At 32.1% G+C, this 25,923-nt stretch overlaps 1 protein-coding gene across 1 annotated transcript; it reads right to left on the bottom strand.

Moving 5' to 3' along the window:
- Positions 1–3,719: 3,719 nt before the first annotated feature.
- Positions 3,720–4,938, bottom strand: LOC101055554 (IAA33). The gene is made up of 2 exons (NM_001279164.1): positions 4,580–4,938; positions 3,720–3,804 (listed from the first exon to the last, which is right to left on the bottom strand). The coding sequence occupies exons 1-2, from the start codon at positions 4,936–4,938 to the stop codon at positions 3,720–3,722; spliced, it is 444 nt and encodes a 147-aa protein (NP_001266093.1).
- Between the last annotated feature and the right edge of the window lie 20,985 nt (positions 4,939–25,923).

The raw sequence follows: 25,923 nt of genomic DNA, 5'->3' as shown, positions 1-25,923 counted from the left end.
TGGCATGAGGCACCAGAATCTATCCACCATTTTCTTGGATTTCCAACCAAGTTACATTCTGAAAGCATTGCATAGAGATCATCCATTTCTCCTTTGGATTCAGCCAAGTTTGCTTGATCTCTCTTTTTCTTGTCCTTCTTAGGGCACCGTCATTCATTAGCCCTATGACCATGTTTACAACAATTAAAGCAGTTTCCATTGAATTTCTTCTTAGGAGGATTGCTTTTTAGACCAGATGCTTTCTTTCTTTTCTTCAATTTGGTGGAATCCTCTTCAACAAAATTTACTCCAGATATTGCTGAATTACCACGTGACCTCTTTTCTGCAGCCTTATTATCCTCTTCGATTCTCAACCTTACTATGAGATTTTCCACAGTCATCTCCTTGCGTTTGTGTTTCAAGTAGTTTTTAAAGTCCTTCTACAATGGAGGTACCTTTTCAATAATTGCAGCCACTTGAAAAGCATCATTCACAATCAATCCTACATTAAAGGTTATGTGAGTATTAAGGAAAACTTAATATTTCTAACATAGGCATTAAATAAATTTATACCTTCAGCAAGGAGATCATGGATTATGACCTGCAATTCTTGAACTTGGGTGACGACAGTCTTACTGTCTATCATCTTATAGTCCAGAAATTTTGCCACAATGAATTTCTTCATTCCAGCATCTTCTGTTTTGTACTTCTTTTCTAAAGCATCCCAAAGTTTTTTTGAGGTTTTGGCATTGTTGTACACATTGTACAGATCATCTTGCAGACCACTCAAAATATAATTTTTACACAAAAAATCTGAGTTTGTCCATGCCTCTGTTACCAAGAATCGTTTATCATCCGGAGTTTCATCTGACATAACAGGAACATTCTCATTGATGAACTTCTGCAGACTCAACGTAGTGAGATAGAAGAACATCTTTTGCTGCCATCTTTTAAAGTCGACTCCACAAAATTTTACAGGTTTCTCAGCCGGTGCTAAGACAACATTTTAACGATTATGTGCAACTGTTGTTGTTGCAGCACTTACTGTTCCAGCATTTGTTTGACTTGAATTAGTTTTTTTTTTCTGTCACAAATGGCAGATAAATTAAGTATTTAAACTACTAACAGTAAAGAACAAATCTTTACACAAACTGTTTCTGATTTAACGATAAAGTTTTTATGTTTTTTTAATCGTTAATCGAATGAATTTTTAAAAATTCAAGCAAAGTAGAAAACCATAAAGGTTTTATTCTCCAGAAACCTCAAATACAGAAACTGATAAATTTCTTAAGATTGCTATTCTTACAATAACCTGTATTTATAAGGTTAATAAACAGAAACAGAAATAAGATGAAGCAGAAAAAAAAATATAAAATACAAGAAATAATCCGAGTCCACAGAAACTACTGTGTGTCCTTAAGAAATTTAATCCCCTCACTGTACCCAAGGTTATGGATTAATTTCTCCCAAGATAAAACGGATTAAACCTGTTAAAGAAATAGCGGTACCTCAAATTTCTTTAACTTCAACGAACTTAAGAACAACAACAAGTCACACAGACTCAATCGATCGACACTTTGATTTTTATTTGAGAGAAACATAAATGCAGAAAAAGAAAAATTTTCAGTATTTGAAAAATAAAAAATTGACTTCTTTTTATAGCCATTTTTAGCAAGGAACATGTCTGTTCAGTGAAATCTGTTCAGACCCATTTTATCCAGAAAGATGTGTCTTTTGGAAAAATAACAATTTTTCGAAAAAATTTGTCTGTTAGGAAAATAACTACTTTTTGAAAAGTAACGAATTTTTAAAAAAGTAACAACTTTTCGGAATGTTACCGTTACCCGCAAATTTATAAGAGATAATATTAACAAGATTTATTTGAATTTTGTCCAAAAAATTTATCAATCACATCATTTGCCAAATCCAAATCCAAAGCCGAGCGAGCGACGACGACGACGGCGCGAGGGGGCATCTTCTTCTTATCTCTTTTAAGAAGTAATGGAAGTGTTTCCTTCTATAAGGACAACAATTTCCATTTCTTTTGCTAATATGGGAGAAATGACTTTTCATTTGCATTTTGCTAATGACTTTTCATTTTTCCCTCTAAAATAGTTCTCTCACTTTTCATATTCTCTCTTTTTTTTCCCCATTCACACTTGCTAAAACCCAACAAAAGCTACCTGCAATTTAACTTTTGCACAACTTAATATCATTTGACTCCTGATTATCTTGTCCACTTGTAAGGGTTTTTCCATTGCTGTTGCTAGAAAGAATACTGCTTCTTTTCTAAACAAATTTGGTGGAAGTGATGGAAACGATATTCAGGCAATCATTATTGACGTAGGTTAAGCATTGGATCTCACTTTAATGTTCAGACCAATTCTTGTTGGTGATGTAAAAACTTGGTTTCGATAAAAGATGAACATAGTCTTCTAACAGTGTAGCCCTAATAAAAACATGTTAATTACTCAAAAGTCTGATACTGCACTCTCCCTTTAATTCGCATTGTTTAGGAATGATTTTCTCTAGACAACCAAAGGAGAACATCCCAACTACTGTATACTCTAGATTTTCATAGACAATCATCTGATTAACCTCTTCCTGCTCCCATATTACTTGTGGTTCTCCATGCAGGTATGTAATCGGTTTTAACAGTATAGGTTTGATTGGGATGCTTTTGGTCTTAGCGAATTAGCATACGTGAATTCAGACGAAAGAATTGAAAGACCTACCTTCATCTCTCTCAACTTTGTTATTTAAAGTCGATATACCTCTTATATATATAACCCTACTGTCTAACAAATGACTCACATATATCATTTTCTTCTAATAGAAGTAATAAAATTATCTTTTTTATACTTTTTATTAAAAAATATATCTATGTGAAGGTATATTTGATTTTTCTCACACGTATATACATATTGTTTCTTTGACCCCACAACTAATTTGGATTTGTTATTTTGTTGGTCTAATAATTTTCATATTGCCCCAAATTATTTTAAAGATAACAAAAATAAATTACAATATAGCTGCAAAAAAATAATTGTTTGTCACTTTTTCCATTCACATTTCTTTTGACTTATTTCTCATACTTCCAACTAAAGATTGAAAGAAAAAATTAAAAAAAAATAAATAATCAAAGAAATTAAAAAAATTGTGTAAAGGATGATTTATACTCCTACATAAAAAATTTAAATTTAAAAAATCTAAAAAATAATTTTTTTTCTTACTATTATATAAAATATAAGTATATGTGAGTCACTATTGTAACCATAGATATATATATCAGTCATTTTTATAACAATAAAAGAATGAAACCATTTTGTAACGAGAATAACATAAATAATTGTGAAGTATATTTTACGCAATGTATTAAAGTCTTGTAAGTGGTAAATTAAAATGAAAGACGATTTGAGGCTTGCGTGAAAGCAACAAGTTTTGGAATAACGTGCAATATTAAAAGTTCTCGAAATTAAAAAATATTCATAATATAAAATTACAGACAAAAATATAAATAAAAATCAAGCTGGCATTTTAAATAAACTAATAATTATTACTATTTATCCTTTATATTAAGCTATAAACATTAAATAGTAATTCAAATAACACTTGAACTTAATCTCATTATTTAATATTATAATTTCATATGGCATAATCAGCATCTCATAATTTGTTACACAAAATAAGCAAAACTTTGTACTAAGTAAATTACACAAAAGAAAAAAAAAACAAATATATTAAATATTGCTCTCCACTCTTCCAGTGCGTGAATTTGGCTTCGCCGGCAAAATTCGTATCCTTTTAGCCACCTTCACGAAATCTCTGGATGACATTGAAAGAGTAGGTTAGTTATATCACATATTTTCTCTAAACTCATTTTATGGCAGATTTTAGCTATGTGATTTCATTTTATCTAGTTCACTTATACTGTATTTTAATGATCGTGTTCATGTATAACATGATTCGAAATTAAAACGCATAATATGCATATATACCTATTTTCTATAAAATTTAATTGAGTTTTATTTCTGAATATGGAAAATTCTTCTCTAAAAGTTAATTTGACAAAGTATATATGCTTATTATTTAATTTGTTAGTCTAGTTTAAATTTGATGCAGAATTTAAATGCAAGTAAGATTTTTAAATTTGATCATTTAAATTAATGATGTATAATTATTAAAATATATTTTAATCTAATGGAATTTAATATGTGTGATTAGGATAATTGGAATTAAAAAAAAAACAATTCTTATAAAAGTATATAATAACAAAATTAACAAGGAACCATTCTTTTAAAAGTATATTAACAGCAAAAGTAAGACAAATAATAAATTTTATGCTTCCCCACTTTCTAAAATTACCAAAATTTTCATAAAACATTTCAAATTTTCTTTCACCTAGTTTTTGTATAATAGTATGTCGAGCTGAAAGTAAAATGATAGCACTACAATGAAAACAAAATTTTTGGGTCAATAAATATGGATATCTATATCGAGTACTAAAGTCTTTACCAGAATGAGTTAATTGTTATTAGATTCAATGTCAATTTACAAAGATTGTTAATTGCCGCTAAACATATATAGTTAGATTACTTACTTCCAACTGAGATCACCAACAAGGAGGAGGTCATTTTCGATATCTTCATAAGCAATGAGATGACCAGGAAGAGCATTTGATAGATCAACATTATTATTATTATTATTTTGTGATGAACACTCAATAATGTCACCACTATCTACAAACATCTGGTTAAGTGTTTTAGCAAGGCTTTGATAGCTACCTAGCTTGTGAAGACTTATCATCTGGCAAATCGAACGCCCTTCAATGACGACTGTCACTGCTGGTGGATCATTACATGATGATGATGATGATCTACTGCTCATCATGTCATAGTATTTTGTAGTAATTCTTTTGTTTAAACATTCTTGCCTAGTTTGTGACTCAAAGCTGCTCATTGAAAAATGGCTAGGGTGTTGTACTAGTCATAACTTAGTGATTCTTTATAGCACAAATGTCGGGTGCTGGTCTGAGACAGCCCTAAACTTGAGCTATCCTTTTCACATTTCAAAGCATTCATTTATTGTCTATGACAAATAATTTATTTTAACAACAAAATATAAAACTATATTTGATTTTTTGTTGGTATTTGGAATATGTTGAGTTATTTTCAATTCATTTACCAACATGGATTGTATTGCAGTGGTGAGACTATTTCACCCTTATCGAGCTCTGGGTTTGGAGAAAATTCTATTGGGAGGGTCACACCGAATAGGTCCTATAGTACACAATCCGAATTTAGTCAGGTAGACTCAATAGATAAAATGAAAGATGTCGCAACCATCAATTTAGTTCTTACATCCATTACAAAGCAACACATCTTATCTTACGTTAATATTGAGGTAGATACAATATAAATATTTTGTGGAAACTTACAGGATAAGAATTGACAGTATGCTTAGAAATCAAGGATTATATTTATGAATAAAACTGTTAAGTACATGTTTCTTATATAGGAGAAGAATCATATACTAGCTACACTAGGAGTCCTACTACAATACAAATATATAATTTACATTAGTAGTATTACTACTATAATTAAAACACCTTATCCTAGTCGATTTTGGCCCCATACATGATACAAACAACTTACTCGTACATAAGGTAGGATTTAGTAGTGTATCCTACTGTGACTCAAAATCTACAATAGTGAGCACGCCAGTCAACTTCCTTGGATATATTCCAACCATCAGCTTCCTTCATCTTCAATACTTCCCCTCAAACTAGTGAGAGGAGGAAATATAAGTAACTCCTAGATTGCTGTGAAATATAGAAAATACTTGTTTTGACAATGTTTTGGTATGAATGCCAGCTAGGTGATGGTTAGACCTCAGAAACTGAGTAAGAAGCTTCCTCTGGCCACCATCTCATGGACAAAATGATAATCCATTTCGACACGTCTGGTTCTAATATTCATAACTAGATTAACTGTCATGTATAAGGCACTCAAGTTTACAATACATTGTAGGAACATATCAGAGGAACACCCCAAGATCATGTGGTAGATACATAATTCATGTCATCTCTGCTGTAGTTGAATCTAGTGCTCTCTACACAACTTCAACACCCGATCGATCTATTGTTGTTTGTTTCTTGAAATTCTAAGAAATACATTTTGCACCTAGGTAGATGTTATAGTTTATAGTTGATTTCCTTGTAGTGGTACAACCTCCTCAATCAGCATCTGAATATCCATACAACCTACAATGTGATTGTGAATAATTTATAAGTCCAAAGTGTAGAGTACATTTAATGTATCTGAGAATCGTTTTTACTCATTGAAGATGTTAGTGTTTTGACTTTGCATAACCTGGCTTGTTAAAATTCACAACATGAGTGATATTAGGTCTTGTGAGTGTCAAGTAATGAAGACTCCCTAATATCATTCTATATAAGGAGTCATCTACAAGAGTTCCCACAGTTTCATGTAAACCATGATCTTGATCCAAATGAGTGGCTACAAAACCTCTGGCAAAGTCATTTCTATCTAGTATAGCAGCTCAGCAACATACTTACTCTAACTTAAGTGAATTCCCCCTTTAAAATATTGTAACACCTCGAAATTTGGAAAAAGAAAGAAAAAAAGTAATATGTGTAGGTTGTTTCTATAGGTCCCATCTACGAATCATAGAAGCTTATATGAGTCGTAGATTGAAACCGTAGGAAGAGGAAAAATTAATTTCAGAAATCACGTCTTAGTACCTCTTTTATGGTTCACCAAGATAGCCCTTCAATCCTTATATGAGTCTAGATAGGTCTCATGGGTGAATCCCAAACTTAGTGAATTCTGAGAGTTAAGTTGATTTCTACGGTTAGGGTCTACAGATCGTTGAATTTTATACGGGACGTAAACTAGTCACATCAAAGTTGGTCTAATTTTTAAATTTTTTTATACTTTTCTACGGTTGACCCGTACAACCCATCGAAAGTCCTATGGGTTGTAGGTCCAAACCATAGAAGGGTCGGACCAGTTACTTTAAGAGGATTTTAAGTCTCTTCCTTAAATGATTAATGCATAAACTACCCCTTTTAAGTTATTCTCCTAAACTCCATCTAAGATCACCCCCAAAATCCTCTCAAGAGATAAGGAAGGAGAAAGATAGGGTCTGGCTAGAAAAACTCCAATTCACCATAAATTGTGGACGTTAATTTGTAAGGTATGTTAGTATTTACTAATGGATCATTTTCTCCATAGAGTTCCTAAAGTCTCCAATTTTACAAGAGAGATTCGTAGTTCAAAGGTTCATCATAAAATCATAGTTGAAAAGAAAAATTTAAGCATGGATAGATGAAATTCCAACTAAATATCATATATTAACATTAAAATGTCTTAGAAGTCTTAATTAATCATAATTAATCATAATTTAATGGAACTCAAAATTGTTGAAATAAAACATTAATTTGATCAATTGAAAATTGAGTCGAGAAACTGAAACACTTTGAGAACCATGGAGAAAGGACTCCATGGGTGAATGCACACATACATTGATCCTTTGAGCCCAATAAAATGGATAATTTGAAGACTTGATTGGAACCCTAATTCTTATTCTTCCTTAGACTTGAGAGAATTAGGATGATGAATTTGGTAAAGTTTAGAAACTTTAGGATAACGAGTTGAAAATAGGTTAGTTTAGATATTAAAATGGTATACATAGATTAGGGTGGAAGACAAAATTACATAGTATTGGATTAAAACAATTAGGAAAAGGACCTAGAAGCCCTCTTAAAATAACTAGTGACTCAGCAAATGGTTCAGACCTACGGACCATAGAACTTTCTACGGTATGTACTGGTCAACCGCAGACAGAGTTTTAGGACCGTAAAAATCACTTATCTTTGACAAAAACCATGTTTTCTTCGTAGGTGTTCCTACGGTTTGTACATGTCAACCGTAGAAACAAACTTTACGCTTCAAAATACTAAGTGAGGCAGTCACCTACAAGACCTGTCTACGACTCGTACATAAAATGATGGACCATCCTAGTAAACCATAAAAAGGATATTGGGACCTGTCACTTCATACAACTATCATCTACGTCTTGCAGAGGCTTCTATCGTCCATATATGGAAATCATAGAGATAGTCTGCAACCCAAAATTTAATTTTCTCCTTTTTTCAAAAATTGAGGTGTTATATAAAGCTTCTAAGCTATGACCTGATGATTGTATAACACTTTGCAACTCTACTCTTAATATTTGAATCATTTGTGTAATTCTTCGAACTTTGAAAAGCCTAAAGAGGGCTAAGCGGAAAGTCCACAAACCCAAAATGGACCATGGACCCTTCATGGATTCCCATACGGACCGTTTAGGAGTCCACGACCCGTTTAGGGCTACATGGTCATCCATTTAGGGCTTCCAAGGTGGGGCTCACTTGGACGAGACGCTAGATAGCCCGTGGTGGCTTGTATAGTATGTTTTAAGGTCTGTACAAGTCACTATTAACTTTTAAGTTTAAATTGACTTCAAATGATTATATATATCATACCATAACGAATTATCTGACACATAACTTATCAAATTAAATGTGTTTGAGTTTTCTTTCCAGCACCATCAAGTTTGCCTCGTTTCGAGTTTGGGATAAAATGTTATGCTCGTTTTAGTGAAGCGTTGTCACATAGTTAAAGTTTCATGGACAGCTATACTAGTGAAGTTTTTAACGTACCATGGATTCTTAAACGATCTGTGAAACCTCTATTTCAAGGCACCTTATCATTTTTTTTAAGTTGGGGCCTTTTTGGTCTTTCCCATATATGTTTGGTACTTTAACAACATCACATTTTATACCTAATTAAGGGCTTAGAAAGTGTTTATCAATTCTCTTATATTCATTAACATTTCAAGTCATCAAGGTTCCAAGAGAAGAATTCTAAGGTTCGAGCGTTCTTTGAGTATCGTTGATTTTGCCGATAAATTTATCATTCAAGTATGCAAGGTTTACATAGTGTTGGACTAGTTCATTTTCATTCCCTACATCTAATTTCAAATAAGTAAAAGACTAATATAGGGTTCTATCCTTAAATTTGAGTATTCTTCAGATGAGTTGATTGAGTTCTTGAGATGCTGATTATTAAATTCCTATTTTTAATCATTGAATTGTCACACAATATATATTGCGATTCTTGAGTTGATTGTTCATGCCTCTTTTTCTGCATAAACATTATTCTTGAGTACTCATTCAATTCTTGCAAATATGGGTACATAATCATACTTTTTATATGAATTATTAGGCCTTCGGGGAGAGCTTAGTGGATCCACTTAGTTGAAAAGTTCTATACCACGAAATTATATAGGATATTTCAAGCAACGTGGACAAGACGTTGTATCATTACATAACTCATAGTGATGAATCACCTAATATGGTTAAAGTGTATTTTTATATATCTCTTATTATATTGAGTTCAAAGGTGAATAAGTATTTTGTAAAGCTTTAAATGATTTAACGCATTTATTTCTTTGCATTCAACTTGAGTATATTTTATCTATTACATCCATGTAATTCAGTTATTTTGTTTTGACTATATTACATGGTCGTATGTTAAATGTGCTGATGTCATTCAACCTACATTTTTTTATGGTGCAAATACAAGTGTTCAGGATCATCAATAGACGGTTCTTTGGGATCACTTTACACTTCAGATAGATTGGGTGAGCCTACTTGCATTTTAGGGGACTTCACAGTTATTTTCTAGTCACTTGTCTTGAGATGTCGTGGTATTTTCCCGAGATCCATCTTGAGAAATTAATAAAGATTACATAAATAGATAGAATTGAGGATTCTCTGAGTATTTACTTTTCCTTGAGTTTCTTTTGCAAACTATTATATTTATGTCTTCAAGTATTTTACAAACCGTCTGAGTTGAGTATTTACTTTGAGTTTAAATATTCTAAATATTGTTCTTAAACCTATTATCGCTTGAGTACGTCTTCCGCTAAGTAGTCAATCATGGTTCGCTTGGTGACCAAAAATAGTTCTCAAGTGCCGGTCACGTCTAGGTTGTAGGGCTAGGGCATAACATTTTACTACTCTTGAGGACCACCAATAGTTGTCCAGTATTGACTTGACACACCCCTTTAGAAACAATAACTAATAAGGATAATATTACTATTTTATCCTTTGACTTTGTTAAATTTAATGCTTTGATAAAAATGTGTAAGATGATAAGTAGGTTAATTGCAATGGTAAAAGACACAAAAAGTAAATTATTTTTTGATTTTCTAAATTGGATAAATATTGTTTGACAACTATTTTTAGTATAATGGACAACTATTATTGCACAATATTTAATATCATGGATAAATTAGATAAAAAGATAAATTATCTCTTAATTTTTAAGCTGTACAAATATTATTAGATAACTATTTTTAATATAATGAATAACTATTGTTTGACGGAGAGAGTATCAAATTTTTCCAAATGAGAATGTTTAGGCAGCTTTCTGAAAAAACAAAACTAATTGTAGTTTTATTATTATCTAATTGTTAGTATGAAAGCAAGTAAATGAACAATAGCAGCTTCTGTTGACTAGAATATGTACTTGTAAAAGGGTTTATACATAGCTGATCAAGTTGACAAATGAACATATCTTCTAGCAATATGACTAGTGGGATAAGTGTTCTTCCCTCTAATTCTCATCGATCAACTAATAGTTATTATCTTAAACAGTTATGTTTCAATTTTTTATAATAATTTTAAGATAATAACACTATTAATTGTATGATCATCTGAGAAATCAACTCCTAATTATCTAGAGTTTCGGTGTGCTAAAATTTCCCATTATCAACTTTACAACCTTTTGGTTAACTCAATTCACTTAATAGGGAAAATCATAAAATAGTTTCCAACTTTGAGATAGTGATACTTTTCACATTAAGGTTGAGGAAGCCATTTATTGTATAATTGTCAAACATTGAAAGGAGTCGTCAAATAAAATTGTAAACATTATGGATCAATTTGAAAATTAGATTTCACAGTAAAAGGAAACACAAAAGACCATTTGCATGGTACAATTGTCTTCTAACATGCATAAAGTTTAAAGAGTAGGCTACTAGTGAAAGAAAATAGGGGATGTTTGCTTCTGCCTGCAAAAGTTGGTGTTTAGCTTTTTATCCATAAACAATTACTAATTATGGGGATTCTGAGATAAATGCGTCAACTTAAAGGAAGTTGAACACAGAGTCCTCTGTTCAATAATACTTGTTGATAAATAACTTTACACACTTTTAAAAAATATATATATATAAGGAGAATTTTACTATGAATATGATAAATGCTTCATCTGGTTAATAATAATTGTTCACTATTAATTTGACATGTTCCTTAAAAAATTATAAATAGAAGAGTAATTTTACTATATCACTTTTTGAAAATATAATGTCTTGAAAAATGTAATCCTTTTGTCTCTTTTTACTTGTCTACTTTTGAATTGATACACATATTAAGAAAACAATTAATAAAGTAGTGAGTTTATTATTTTACCCCTATTAATAATGAAGTGGATGAAAAGTTCAACATTGTTCAAATTAATTAGTCATTTAATTAAGGGTATAATAGGTAAAAAAATTATTCTTTCTCAATTTGTCAAAATGCACAAGTAATTAGGAACAACAGTAAAAAGAAAAATGTAAAAGTAATTAGCAACGGAGGGAGTAATAAGAAAATGACTAAAATTTATGATAACGGTAAATTAGGAAGTAAGTGTAAAATTATCAATTGATTTCATAAAGTAGACAAGTATTATTGGACATCCCAAAATAATATAATGGATAAATAAAAGAAGTACAATGTTTTGAAAAATCTCATTGAGAAATGACTATAATTAACGATAAGGGTAAATTCGGAACTAGCGACGTGTTTGGTAGGAAGGAAAACAATTTCAAAAACTCCTCCAAATTCAAATTGAAAAAATATTGAAAAAAACAATTTATTTTGTCCCTACCCTCAAACCATCCCCCCTCCCCAAAGAAAAAATTTAAAGCTTTTTTTTTTTTGAAAAAAAAAAATATTTTTAACTTTTCCATTTAACTTAATTTTTCAATCTTCAAAATTACTTTTAGAATATTATTTCACTTTTATCTTTCATTTGAATTTTCTATGTGATGAGTTCAAGAAACTCTAATTTCTTTGAATTATTTACTATGTGATGAGTTCAAGATATTTTTGAATTATTTAGTGTTGAAATTAGTTATTAGGATAGAAAAATTCTTTTGGCGAGAAAATTTGGCTATCCAGAATTGTAATTTGCCTATGGTATTTTACCATTCTAAATATTAATTTTAATATCTTTTAATTCAAAAAGGAGGGTGGGGGGGGGGTGTCCGTTTATTTTAAAATAAAAAAGATTTTATAGGCTTTTTAAGTTTTTAATTAATTTTTTTGATCATTTAGCATTATCTTAATTTATGTCTAATCTTCTTTTTTTAAATGATGTGAAATATCACAACAATTCAATTATTTTTAAGCAAAATAAGTATTACTTTCCAAACCGACTAAAAAAATAAAAGATGAGAACAAAAAATTGAATGTTGTATAAATGGGAAAGTAAGAGAACATATGAAAAATAAGAGTCTTGTAAATTGAAATTTGCATGGGCTGTAGAGACGACCGCGCTGCAGTAGCGATGGGGTTAGCTACTTTGAATATATTATGTATTCCCAAAAACTCATTTTATAATATAATAAAAACAACGTTAATCTTACTTCACCCTCTTTGTGTTTTTTGCAGAATTAACTTTTTACTTCATTTACCTTTTATTTTTAATTCTCTGTTGGGAACATATGTGATTTCTCGACATGGGTCTTTACCGTTAAAATTTCTTCATATATAAATCAATTTTTTCATCTAGATAATTGATTAAGTTCAGACTATTTCTAGATGTGACATGCTGCCTAATGTCAAAAGTGACCCAAAGCTAACTATATGATATAACATAACATTAAAATAACGGAAATAAATGGAAAGTTAAATAAAATCTCAAGTAGCTATCATATCAATAGAATAATCTAACACAAAGAGCATAAGTGAAAATCTAGTTGTTTGTTCGAAAGCCTCTAGATCATAGCGAGTTTCTAAGACAAGTCCCTAGCTAAATCTAAATTGTCTAGAACTAAGATAATACTGAAGAAAAAGACAGAAAAGGTATGTCTTCGAAATATGAGGATTCATCAACAGTGTGCTAGTTGAGGGGATCCCGTATTAATCATGGATCTGATGAGATTCGTCATAATCTATATTATGTAACAATACAAGCAAAAAGGTATATGGTTAGTACTCAAAATGTATTGAGTATGAGGAAATGCATAAATATGATACATAAACATGAGAAAAACTGTTAGACATTTCGATGCAATGACCAAGTACACATAACATGAAAACTAATGATTTGATCTGAAAATATAGTACCAGGTCATGCAATATTTGAAAATCATATTATAATGTTGGACATACAATTAATCGACATAAATCATGTGACCTACAATATAAATTTCAGTGTGCTATTCTCACACCGAAAAGAGAGTGTCCTATTTGACAAGTTAGGACTATGAAATCTAAGCTAAGATGGATCCACTAGCTAGCTAATGTTTATTTCATACAAAATCTTACTAAGGGCGCAAATTTCCAAGACAAAAGGATTGGTTTTAAAGGTCACATTCCTCTACTAAAGGGTGATCCTTCATTTTTAGATTCACTTGGTGCTAAAAATACTCCCAACAAAAACATACATAAATCTGGTAATACTGAAATCATTAATGAAAAATCTTATAACATAGTGAGTATCTCTTAAGTCATAATAACTTGATATAATCTGAAGGATACTTTATCAAAATGCACTAAATTCATGATATCATACTTATTAAGAGATACTTCAAGCGGAAGCATCATAATCCATGAAAAACTTATACTGGAAGCATGCATCAGAACATAACTTAATGTTATGAGTTCACTAAACTAGCACATTTAATTATAATCCATTCATGCACACTAAGATTAACTATGAAGAAGAAATTAAAATTCAGTAAGAACCCATAAAATATCATGAAACCTTAGAATTTGAGAACTTCATAAAATTGAATAATTGAAGTTTCTTTGGGACTCAACTGGTGAAGAAGAACCCATTGATAAATTTCTCACATACCTTGATTGTAATCCAAGAAGAACTTGGAAGAGGGGACTTGAAGCTTTGGAACCCTGACCTTGCCTTGGAATGGAAACTTGGGAGGGAAGAACTTGATTTTGAGAGAATGGGGAGGATTAAACCGTTAAAAATCAGTTATAACCACTTAGAATAGGTCAAAATGACGTAGTATAGAAATTAAAAGAGTAAATTTTTTTTAAAAAAAGTCACTGACTTAAACATTGTCGGATGACTTCTATATGCACCATTCATAGACCGTATAACCTTCAATGGTCCATAAAATCCAGGAGGAAGAATTCCTGAGTTCTAAAGTTTCACTCTACGAACCAGTTTACAGTCTGTGCACTTGCTTGTAAAAATTGATATGATTTCTGAAGTTTTTCTTATACGAACCATTCCATTGTTCGTGAATGCTTTTACAACTCGTCCTATCCATTCGGGAAAATTAGGAAATCCTTGGTACTTTTGTAGTTTCAAAACCTTGGTCTAAAGAGACATCCCCGGTTTTTTGAACCTTTAATGAGTCGTACAAAGAATCCGCCCTATTAATCCATGTTTTCCAACTTTATGACGATGATCTATGGATGGGTCTATGGTTCGTAAAATTCTTTACGATCCGTAAAATCTAACGTAACCTCGATCCTGAAAATCCAATTTCTAAAGTTCCCTTCACGAGAGATATCCACGAACGAGCAACTTTATACAATCTATAAGTCCTTCCATAAATCTAAAACTACACATTTCAGCAATTTTTCTACACTTTCCAACTTTATTTGAGTTAGGCATTTTCAAAGTGTTACAGTACTAGTTGAAGTAGAAAGTCACACTAATTATCGGGTTTATTACTTAAAACTAGTAAAATTATCTACACTTTGCGCGAAAATTTAATATCATGGAATATATAAAAATAACACTTAAAAGTAAACCTATCAGTGATTAAAACTAAAACACTATATTATCCTACATAAAAAATTATAATGTAAAGGAAAATGAAAATTATTACATCTATAAAAGTGTATATGAGGATATATAACATAAGCAATATTGTCACTAAATCACTAAACCTAAATAACACACACAAATATTTAATTGTGAAGAAGAAGAGGAAGAAGATTTTCAAAAGTTTTGTGCCTTATCAGAAATGTTACAACTATTTGAAAAAGTTAGAGGAAAGACTCAAAGTAATCCCTCATCTTTAGGTTAAGGCTCAAAGTGATCCTTGAGTTTTAACATGGAGCACTAATAGTCTCTCATGTTTGCAATATTTGTGCACTTTTGATCCTATCCTAAAATTTTGCCTATTTTTAACATTAATTTTGTCCAAAATTTTATATAAGAAATGTGTAATAGTCTTTTTATATATTTAATAGAAATAATAACTCTATATGAGAGAAGGTGATAAGAAAAACACCTTGTTCTGTTCACTATAAAATATTACTGCAGCTAAACAAAGAACATATTAACGTATGACTTTGCAGGAAAAGAAAAAATTATACTATTGCGCGTGAAAATATCGTGATGAACCTCTCAACTTTACCTGCAATACGTTTTTACTAAACAAAATAAAATTTTTTGTTCTCACATTCTTTGGTACGGAGTTGTTGTTTCTACTACATATATAAAATGACGATTGGACATCCCTACATAGGTTATGGATAAATCAATGCAAAAGAATAGGTAAAATTTTGAAGGAGGACCAAAAGTGCACCAATATTGCAAACATGAGGGACTATTAGTGCTCCATGTGAAAACTCAAGGATCAATTTGAGTCTTAACCCAATGAAAAGGGACTACTTTGATCCTTTCGTTAAAAAGTTGTAACCCTTCAAAAGGTCACGACCTTTCATAAAAGTCAAAACTTTTCATAAGAATCACAACTTTTCATAAAAAATTTACAACTTTTCATAAAAGTTGCAACTCTTCATAAAAGTCGCAACTCTTCATTAAAGTCACAACTTTTTATAAAACTCACAATATTTCATAAAAATCGCAACTTTTCATGAAAGGGGAAGACTAGTTTTGAAACTAAATTTAAAAGTAAATTCTAATTTGTGATGGCGCCACGTAAGCGGGCCTAAGATTCTCTTTATATATATATATATATATATATATATATATATATATATGAAGTTATTTGGTTTTCTTACATGAAACAAATACTTTTATTGTTACTATTTCCTGAAGGGAACATTTATTTAAAATTTATTATCTTAATAGTATGTTTACTAATGTGTCACCATGAAAATTGTTGAGGTTAAGAATTATTACTCATTGATCTAGCATTTCACTCCCCAATATATATTACAAAAAACACAAGTGATATTTTTAAATATTTTATTAATTAGAACTTACAAGTTTCAAATTCTTGATGAGCCCCAAACTTGTTCGCGTGGACACCGAACTTATTTATTTGTTATGGGTCTTTCTTTGAACTCTAAGATTTATTCTCTAGTCAATTTGTTGATTTGAGTCATGAATATTCTTTTGTCATTATAGACGTATGGCTAGTATCAACCTTTTTTCATATTTGGAGATGAATTTAGTAGTATTACCTTGCCAGTAGATTGTCGATGAATATTATGTCTTGTTTGAATATGTTGGTTAGTTGTGTTGTTAATTTTTTAGATAAGATTTTCTGTATAGGCTCAGAAGGTAGAAAAAATTGTTGGGTTTTATTTGCCCTGATTTCTTACCATAAATAGGTTTTCCTTTTAGGAAAAGGTTTTGAATTGACTATTCTTTTTTTGGTAGGAAAAGGTTTAGGACTCTATAAATAGAGGCATGTTCCTTCTAACTTAATTAGCATTCACAATGTAGTTTTAAGGGCTTTGAGAGTTTTGGTTAGAGGGAGAATTTGTGAACCTCTCATGTATTCCGAGTGAATTGGTTGAGGTTGTTTCCCTCTGTATTCTGTACTCTCATGTTTATATTGGATTGCTCATCTCCTTTGTGGACGTAGGTCGATTGACCGAACCACGTTAAATCTTTGTGTCTTTTGGTATATTTCTCGTTGTCTTCTTACTCGTGGTTTTTCGAAGTTTGCTTTGCTAGCTTCCGCGTTTACGCCTGCTTATTTACGGTCCTAACAAGTGGTATCAGAGCATTGGTTATTGTTGATTGTCGTTTTGAATGATGGAGGCAAATATGAGCAAAATGGTGTGTTTAACTGGTAGTAACTATCATATTTGGAAAGGCAAGATGAAAGATCTTCTATTTGTCAAGAAGATGCATTTACCTGTGTTTGCTTCTAATAAGCCTCAGTCTTTGAATGATGAAGAATGGGAATTTGAGCATCTGCAGGTTTGTGGCTATATTAGACAATGGGTTGAAGATAATGTTAGAAATCATATTGTGAATGAGACACATGCCAAAAGTTTGTGGGACAAGCTCGAGACACTTTATGCTTCGAAGACTGGCAACAACAAGTTGTTCCTATTGAAACAATTAATGAATATTTGGTATAAAGAGGGCACTCCTATTTCTGATCATATTAATGATTTTCAAAGTGTTCTTGACCAGCTGTCCGGAATGGGTGTAAAGTTTCATGATGAGATACAGGGACTTTGGCTTCTTAATACTCTGCCAGACTCTTGGGAAACTCTTCGAGTTTCTTTGACTAATTCTGCTCCAAGTGGTGTTGTAACCATGGAATATACTAAGAGTGGTGTCTTGAATGAAGAAATGAGAAGAAGATCTCAAGCCTCATCTTCTTCAGCTTCACACTCCGATGTTTTGGTTACTGAAGATAGGGGGAGAAACAAGTTCAGAGGTCAGAATGATAGAGGTAAAAGTAAAAGCAAGTCAAAGTCTAAATACAAGAATATTACATGTGACTATTGCCACAAGAATGGGCATATCATGAAATATTGTTACAAGCACAAGAGAGATATGAGACAACAAAAGAGAGAAGGCGATAATGAAAATCGTGTTGCTGTTGTTGCTAATAATGATCTTCTTGTTTCTTGTGATGAAAATGCCATTAATGTTGTTCGTGATGAGTCTAGCTGGTTTCTGGATTCTGGTGCTACTTCTCATGTCACGCCAAAGAAGGAATTATTTTCTTTTTATACTCCAGGTAATTTTGGAACGTTGAAAATGGGCAATAATCATGAAGTTGAAGTTATTGGCATTGGGACAGTTTGTTTGGAAAGTAACAATGGTTCCAAACTAGTTCTTAATAATGTCAAGCATGCTCCAGATGTTCGCTTGAATTTGATTTCTGTGGGATATCTTGATGATGAGGGTTATGTTAATACATTTGGTGTTGGCCAGTGGAAGCTTACTAGAGGTTTGATGGTTGTGGCCCGTGGTGACAAGTTGTCTAACTTGTATGTATTTCAGGGCTCCATCTCCAGAGACTCAGTAAATTTGGTGGAGAATGATACTTCATCAGAGTTATGGCATAGAAGGCTGAGTAATATGAGTGAGAAGGGGATTGATAGTTTGGCTAAGAAAAATTTGTTTTCTGGAGTGAAACAAGCAAAGTTGAAGAAATGTGTTCATTGCTTAGCCGGTAAACAGAAAAGAGTTTCTTTTCAGAGTCATCCGCCTTCAAGAAAGCTTGATCTGCTGGAGTTGGTACATTCTGATTTGTGTGGTCCTTTTAAGGTAAGATCTCATGGTGGTGCACTTTACTTTGTGACTTTTATTGATGATCATTCTCGCAAACTCTGGGTATTTCCTTTGAAGTCCAAGGATCAAGTACTTGATGTGTTCAAGAGTTTTCAGGCCTTGGTTGAAAGACAAACAGGGAAGACATTGAAATGCATCCGCTCAGATAATGGTGGTGAGTATATTGGTCCTTTTGATAGATATTGCAGAGAGTAGGGTATTAGGCATCAGAAAACTCCTCCAAAGACTCCTCAGTTAAATGGTTTAGCAGAGAGGATGAACAAAACTCTAGTTGAGAGGGTTAGATGTATGCTTTCAGATGCTAAGCTGTCAGATTCTTTTTGGGCAGAATCACTTAATACTACTGCTTATGTTATCAATTTATCTCCTGCTGTTGCTTTAGATGGTGATGTCCCTGACAGAGTTTGGACTGGTAAGAATGCTTCTTATGATCATCTTAGAGTTTTTGGGTGTAAAGCCTTTGTACATGTTCCTAAGGATGAAAGGTCAAAGTTGGATGTTAAAACTAGGCAGTGTATCTTCATTGGTTATGGTCAAGATGAATTTGGCTATCGTTTCTATGATCCTGTTGAGAAGAAACTTGTTAGAAGCCGTGATGTTGTGTTCTTTGAAGACCAAACAATTGAAGATTTTGACAAAGCTGACAAGGCTGATTTTCAGAGTAGTGAGAGCTTAGTTGATGTTAATCCAGTTTCTTTGACTATTGCACCGGAAGAAAATCTTCATAATGATGAAAATCAAGTTGAGAATGAAGATGGTGATCATGTTCAGAATGACCGGCATGATGTTGTTGATGCTCCAGTGCAAGATGATGTGGTTGTCCAACAACCAATTATAGATGCTCCAGAGAGTTCTCTCAGACGATCTAGTAGAGAGAGAATTCCTTCATCTCGTTATTCTCCCAATGAGTATGTACTCTTGACTGATGGGGGAGAACCTGAGAGTCTTGATGAGGCCATGGAAAGTGAAGAAAAAGAAAGGTGGTTTGATGCTATGGAAGATGAGATTAAATCCTTGCATGATAATCATACCTTTGATTTGGTTAAGTTACCTAAAGACAGAAAAGCTTTGAAAAACAAGTGGGTTTTTTGGGTGAAACATGAAGATGGTAATCCAGTTCCACGGTACAAAGCTAGATTAGTTGTCAAGGGATTTAATCAGAAAAAGGGAGTTGATTTTGATGAGATATTCTCTCCAGTTGTGAAGATGTCATCCATTCGTGTGGTTCTAGGCTTGGCTGCAAGTCTAGATTTAGAGGTTGAGCAAATGGATGTTAAAACAGCTTTCCTCCATGGTGACTTAGATGAAGAAATTTATATGGAGCAACCGGAAGGTTTTGAAGTCAAGGGTAAAGAGAATTATGTTTGCAAATTGAAGAAGAGCTTGTATGGTTTGAAACAAGCTCCCAGGCAGTGGTACAGGAAGTTTGGTTCTTTTATGAGTCAGCAGGGCTTCAAGAAGACTTCTTCAGACCATTGTGTTTTTGTGCAAAAGTTCTCTGATGGTGACTTTATTATTGTGTTACTTTATGTTGATGACATGCTTGTTGTTAGTCATAATAATTGCAGGATTCAGAAGTTGAAGCAAGAGTTGAGTAAGTCTTTTGCTATGAAAGACTTAGGACCAGCAAGGCAGATTCTTGGCATGCAGGTTGTCTGTGATAGAAAGGCCAAGAAATTGGTATTATCACAAGAGAAGTACATTCAGAAAGTACTTCGCAAATATAGCATGGACAAAGCTAAGGTTGTCAGTACACCTTTAGCTATGCACTTCAAATTGAGCACGAAACAGTGTCCTTCTAGTGATGATGAGAAGGAAGATATGAAGAAAGTTCCTTATGCTTCAGCTGTTGGTAGTTTGATGTATGCGATGGTTTGTACACGACCGGATATTGCTCACGCTGTTGGAGTTGTTAGTCGTTTTCTTTCTAATCCGGGAAGAGAACATTGGAATGCTGTGAAGCGGGTTATGAGATATCTTTGTGGCACTTCTAGTCTGAGTTTGTGTTTTGGTACAGGGAAGCCTATTCTTTGTGGTTATACTGATTCAGACATGGCTGGTGATGTTGATACTCGCAAGTCTACTTCAGGGTACTTGGTTACTTTTGCAGGGGGAGCTGTGTCTTGGCAATCTAGGTTGCAAAAATGTGTTGCTCTATCTACTACAAGAGCTGAGCTTATTGCTGTCGTTGAAGCTTGTAAAGAATTGCTTTGGATGAAGAGATTCTTGGGGGAACTTGGTTGTGCTCAAGAGAGGTATGTGCTTTATTGTGACAGTCAAAGTGCTATACATCTTGGCAAGAATTCTACGTTCCATGGTCGGTCTAAACACATTGATGTGAGATACCATTGGATTCGAGATGTGTTGGATTCTAAGTTGCTTGAGCTTGAAAAGATTCATACAAATGACAATGGTTCCGATATGATGACTAAAGCTTTGCCAAGAGGAAAGTTTGAAGATTGTTGCATGGTCGCCGGGATGGCGGTCTCCTCCACATAGTCGTGAGGGGGAGAATTGTTGGGTTATGGGTCTTTTTTCCCTTCCTATGTGGATAAATAAAAGCCCAATTTGGACCAACCCATTTTTGTCCATAAGCCCATTCTTATGAGGCAAATATAAACCAATTTAGGGTCTTATTTTCAGATATATAGAGAGAGTTTTTCAGCAGCCAAAAGAGAGAAAAAAGAGAGAAATTCGCAGTCAAAAATCCAGCCATAACAACCAACTTCAAATTGCGATTCCCGCTTCGTTTCTTGTCCGATTGAGCTGATTTTTGGACAGCATATTATGTTCATCTCAATCTTTGATTAGGAACTGACAGAGTTGGATTTGGTGGTCTGCAACTTCAGTTTTGCTGTCGTGAACAGTACCTGCGAAATTGGTGATTTTGCTCCTTTAATTCTCTAGAATTGGTGCAATCTTATTTTGTTGTTGCTCGTTGTTTGGCACTTTGTTTAGTGGCCAATTTTGGAGAACAATATTGTAACTCTTGGTGATTATAGTGGAGCTTTTGGTCCCGTGGTTTTTTACTCTTCACATCGAAGGGTTTTCCACGTAAATCTTGGTGTCTTGTGTGATTGGTTTATTATTGTCTTGTTATATTTGTTTGGTTGAATTACTTGCTGCCTTACTATCATATTGCTTGTGGTTGTTTGTTTTCTCTTGGTTCAAATTGAAAAGGGAAAGTATAGACTTGGGTATTCTTCCGCTGTTATCCTATCAGGCATTCTTTGTTAGTGCCTTGTCTTTCTCAACAAAGTGGTATCAGAGCCAGATTCAATGATGGAGTCAGGTGTAGTTGTTCGATAATCGATGATTGAACCAAGTTAGAAAGAGGTGTTCATCTTGACGGGTGTAGTTCTAGCCGCAACCTTTTTGACAGTAATGAAGATTTTGTTGGAGAAATTGTTTCAGAGAGGTTCTTTGTGTTGAGACATAAATTTTGTAAAGGAGATTATGGAGAGGAGAAGCAAGTTGTTGAAGATTAAGTAAAGAAGGTGGAAAAATTTATTTTGTCAGAAATTCAGGCCAAGGGGGAGATTTGTTGGGTTTTATTTGCCCTGATTTCTTACCATAAATAGGTTTTCCTTTTAGGAAAAGGTTTTGAATTGACTATTCTTTTTTTGGTAGGAAAAGGTTTAGGACTCAATAAATAGAGGCATGTTCCTTCTAACTTAATTAGCATTCACAATGTAGTTTTAAGGGCTTTGAGAGTTTTGGTTAGAGGGAGAATTTGTGAACCTCTCATGTATTTCGAGTGAATTGGTTGAGGTTGTTTCCCTCTGTATTCTGTACTCTCATGTTTATAGTGGATTACTCATCTCCTTTGTGGACGTAGGTCGATTGACCGAACCACGTTAAATCTTTGTGTCTTTTGGTATATTTCTCGTTGTCTTCTTACTCGTGGTTTTTCGAAGTTTGCTTTGCTAGCTTCCACGTTTACGCCTGCTGATTTACGGTCCTAACAAAAATTTCATCAATTTTCTATGAGATTTTACTAATACTTGCTTTGATTTCCTTAGCAACACAATTGATTACCGTGTCTATATAGGATCGTCGCAAAATACCTAGACTATTTATTAATAGAATATTCTTGCTTCTTCAAATTTTATTAGTTCTTATTTGATTATTCTTCATACATTAAGATTTATTTAAAACAAATTGACACGCTCAATGGGATGAAATTTTCCCTTCATCTCTTCTCTAACAAATCAGATCTACAAATCAGAAGCCACAAAATCACAAAGATAGAATCTTTATTTTTATGAGTATTTCAAGTCTCCTTTTTGAGTTTCATTGATTCTAGACTCCAACAAGCCTTGGATTTGACAGAGTAGATTTCAAAAATTTATGGAACTCTACAAAACGAGTTCAATTTCAGTTAGAGTTCCTTAAAACTACTCTACCCTAAATTCTAGTTCATGTTTATATAAACGATAATATATTCCCTTTAACAAGCATCTAAAATGAAAATAACTTTTGGTATGTTCATAAAGAGATCAAGTTATCAAATATTGTCTTTGTCAAAGCTGTCATTGACATTTATTGCAATCAAATGGTACATTTATTGATAAAATTTTCCTACTTTTTCAAATTTTGTTAGTAGATGATTTATTTTTTTATACATCAAAATTTATTGTACGTATATAAACAAATAATAAAATGATACAACTATATATCGTACTTCTTGTTTTGCTTGTATTTTTATTTTTTCAATTTCTTTTGATTTGTCTATTTCTTCATTTTCTATTGTTATTCTTATCATAGCTGTTAAACTATCTTCTAATTTTGTTGTTTCTTTTTCTAACATTAAATAGAGGTTATTTCCTATTTTCTTATATCTTCTTTCTAAATTTGAAAATATTATTTTTATTATCATTCCGTCTTGATTTTCATATGTCTTTTCGTGTGCTGCAAATTCTTCTTTGTTCATTATAATTTATGTATTATATTATGTTGTAGCCTATATTCAAGACAATCTATTTCTAGTTCTAACATAAATATAACTTTTCTTTGTGCTAATATTGATTTATTACATACTCCTGCTAAAATATTTTCTTCTAGTCTTCTTTTTCTATGTTGTAATTCTTGTTCTTTTTCAGCTATTTTTTCTATCAATTGTTGTTTATATTTTTCATTGTTCATACTGTTTTTTCAAATAACAAACATATTTGTATTCTGTTTTTGAAATTATATTTATTAAATGATCTTTTTTATAGTTACTTGTTTTGATAAGTTGTGATAGTTCATATTCTATATATAAAGGTTTTAATTTTTTCCATATCTTTCATACTTTTTTATCTATTTTGGTTCTTTTTATACTAATTTCTTTACTTGTTGTATTTTTCATTTATATTTTTTTATACAAAATTTTAAAAAGTTTACTTAATTTATTTGGGTTTTTAATAATTTTTATTTTATAAAAATTACTATTTCGTTTTTGCCAAATTTCAGACATTTTTGATTTAATTATTGATTTCTGAATACATCTAAATCGTCATATAAATCATACATATCATAATATAATTCATCTTTTATACTTTGTATACTTAGTTCAGTCCGACCTTGGGTTGTTATTTCTATTACTTCATATGTTACTAATATGTCATAAATTTCTCTTTTTATATATGTATTAAGATCTTTTAAGATATAAAGTATTAATATCTTATAGTTAACATCATCGTCTAGTAGGTAAGTATTCATTTTTATTATTTTCCACTTTCGCTAAAATTTTATTCCTTCCAACCTCTTAATGGATTATACTTATTTATTATGTAATAATAATGATTTAATAATCATCTCGTCTAGTCACTACTACAATTTTCTTCATTGATCAGTTACCCGAACAACGCCTCAACTTTGTTTATTCCCCTAACTGCCTTCTTTGCCTATAGGTTTCAACCTTAGGATGGCATAGTCTGGGCATACTTATTCGCAGAATATTTCTGTAGCAAACATTCTAAAGATGGTTATTATAACATTATTAAGACATGATAAACAATTATAATCAACAAGAGATTATCAGGAATAAAGTAATTTAGCTACTCATGAGGATAAAAATGTATACCTGCTTTTGTAGATTTGTTATCTCTGATATGTTTTCCATATCTTCTCTTTTGATTATCTAGCTCTGATACCAATATGGGGTGGAAGGGGAATTAAAAGGAATTAAGAGTTAGAGAGAGATGTATTTGAAAGGGATGATTTTATTATGAGGGAAAGCCCTCTATTTATACACAAAAACTTTACACCTTTGGCCAAAATGGCCAACACTTACTTTACAATTGGCCTTTTTACATTTGGCCGACACAAAAAACAAAAAACTTACTGTTACTACTGGCCTATTTTTTTTATTATTGGCCGACATACATTTACAATACTTTTTTACATATAGCTGATATTCAGCCGACACAAAACGATAAACACTAAAAACAAAATACTTTACTTTATACATAGATATCTAATAACAAAATACTTTTTTTTTATCTTGTATGAATCTTCTTTGATATAGCTTGTATTATTTCTTTTGTCATCATCCCAAATCAACTGCTGGTATTACATTATCTTCTCCGTTACACTTGGAGCATCTATGATCTGGGTATTTGGTGCTAATAAGTTTACAATATCTTAGTAATAACTCCTCTGAAATAAATTCCTTCTTCAAGGCTTTTGTAGTTGGTTGCTCTTCTGGCTTTAGTAATGACAAAATCTATCGCTGGACTTCATCCATATCTGATTTCCTTAGCTCTTTGGAGTTTGAATAAATCATTACTTGATCTCTTGCATAATAACTCCAAATAGCATTGCCATTTAAATAATTATTGGATAACTCTTGTATAATTGTTGCTATACCAATTATTCTTTTATTCGCATAAAAGTTTGGTATTTCTATCTTTGGTATCTCGATTTGTTTCTCTATTTCTTCTGGTACAATCATATCTCTGGTCAGGCCTATCTTTACAACTTGTATTGGTGACTTTATCTCCTTGTATAATATCTCATCTGGTGCTGTACAGAATTTTATATAAAATAGGTTTCCTTTAGTAATTCTCTTATATGTCACAAATGCTCTATGTAATTCCGGTACTCCAATTATTTCTTCTCCGGTATATGTATA

This window comes from Solanum lycopersicum, chromosome 7, assembly GCF_036512215.1.
Source record: "Solanum lycopersicum chromosome 7, SLM_r2.1".
NCBI classification, from domain to species: Eukaryota; Viridiplantae; Streptophyta; class Magnoliopsida; order Solanales; family Solanaceae; genus Solanum; species Solanum lycopersicum.
The sequence above is the reverse complement of the archived record's forward strand: the minus strand, read 5'-3'. Positions and strand labels throughout refer to the sequence as shown.

Excerpts from the sequence above, each read along its gene's own strand:
- LOC101055554 (NM_001279164.1), bottom strand. The coding sequence starts at position 4,938 with ATGAGCAGCTTTGAGTCACAAACTAGGCAAGAATGTTTAAACAAAAGA. Across the intron at positions 3,805-4,579 it reads GTTGGTGATCTCAGTTGGAA|AGATTTCGTGAAGGTGGCTA; the intron begins GTAAGTAATCTA and ends AATGTCATCCAG.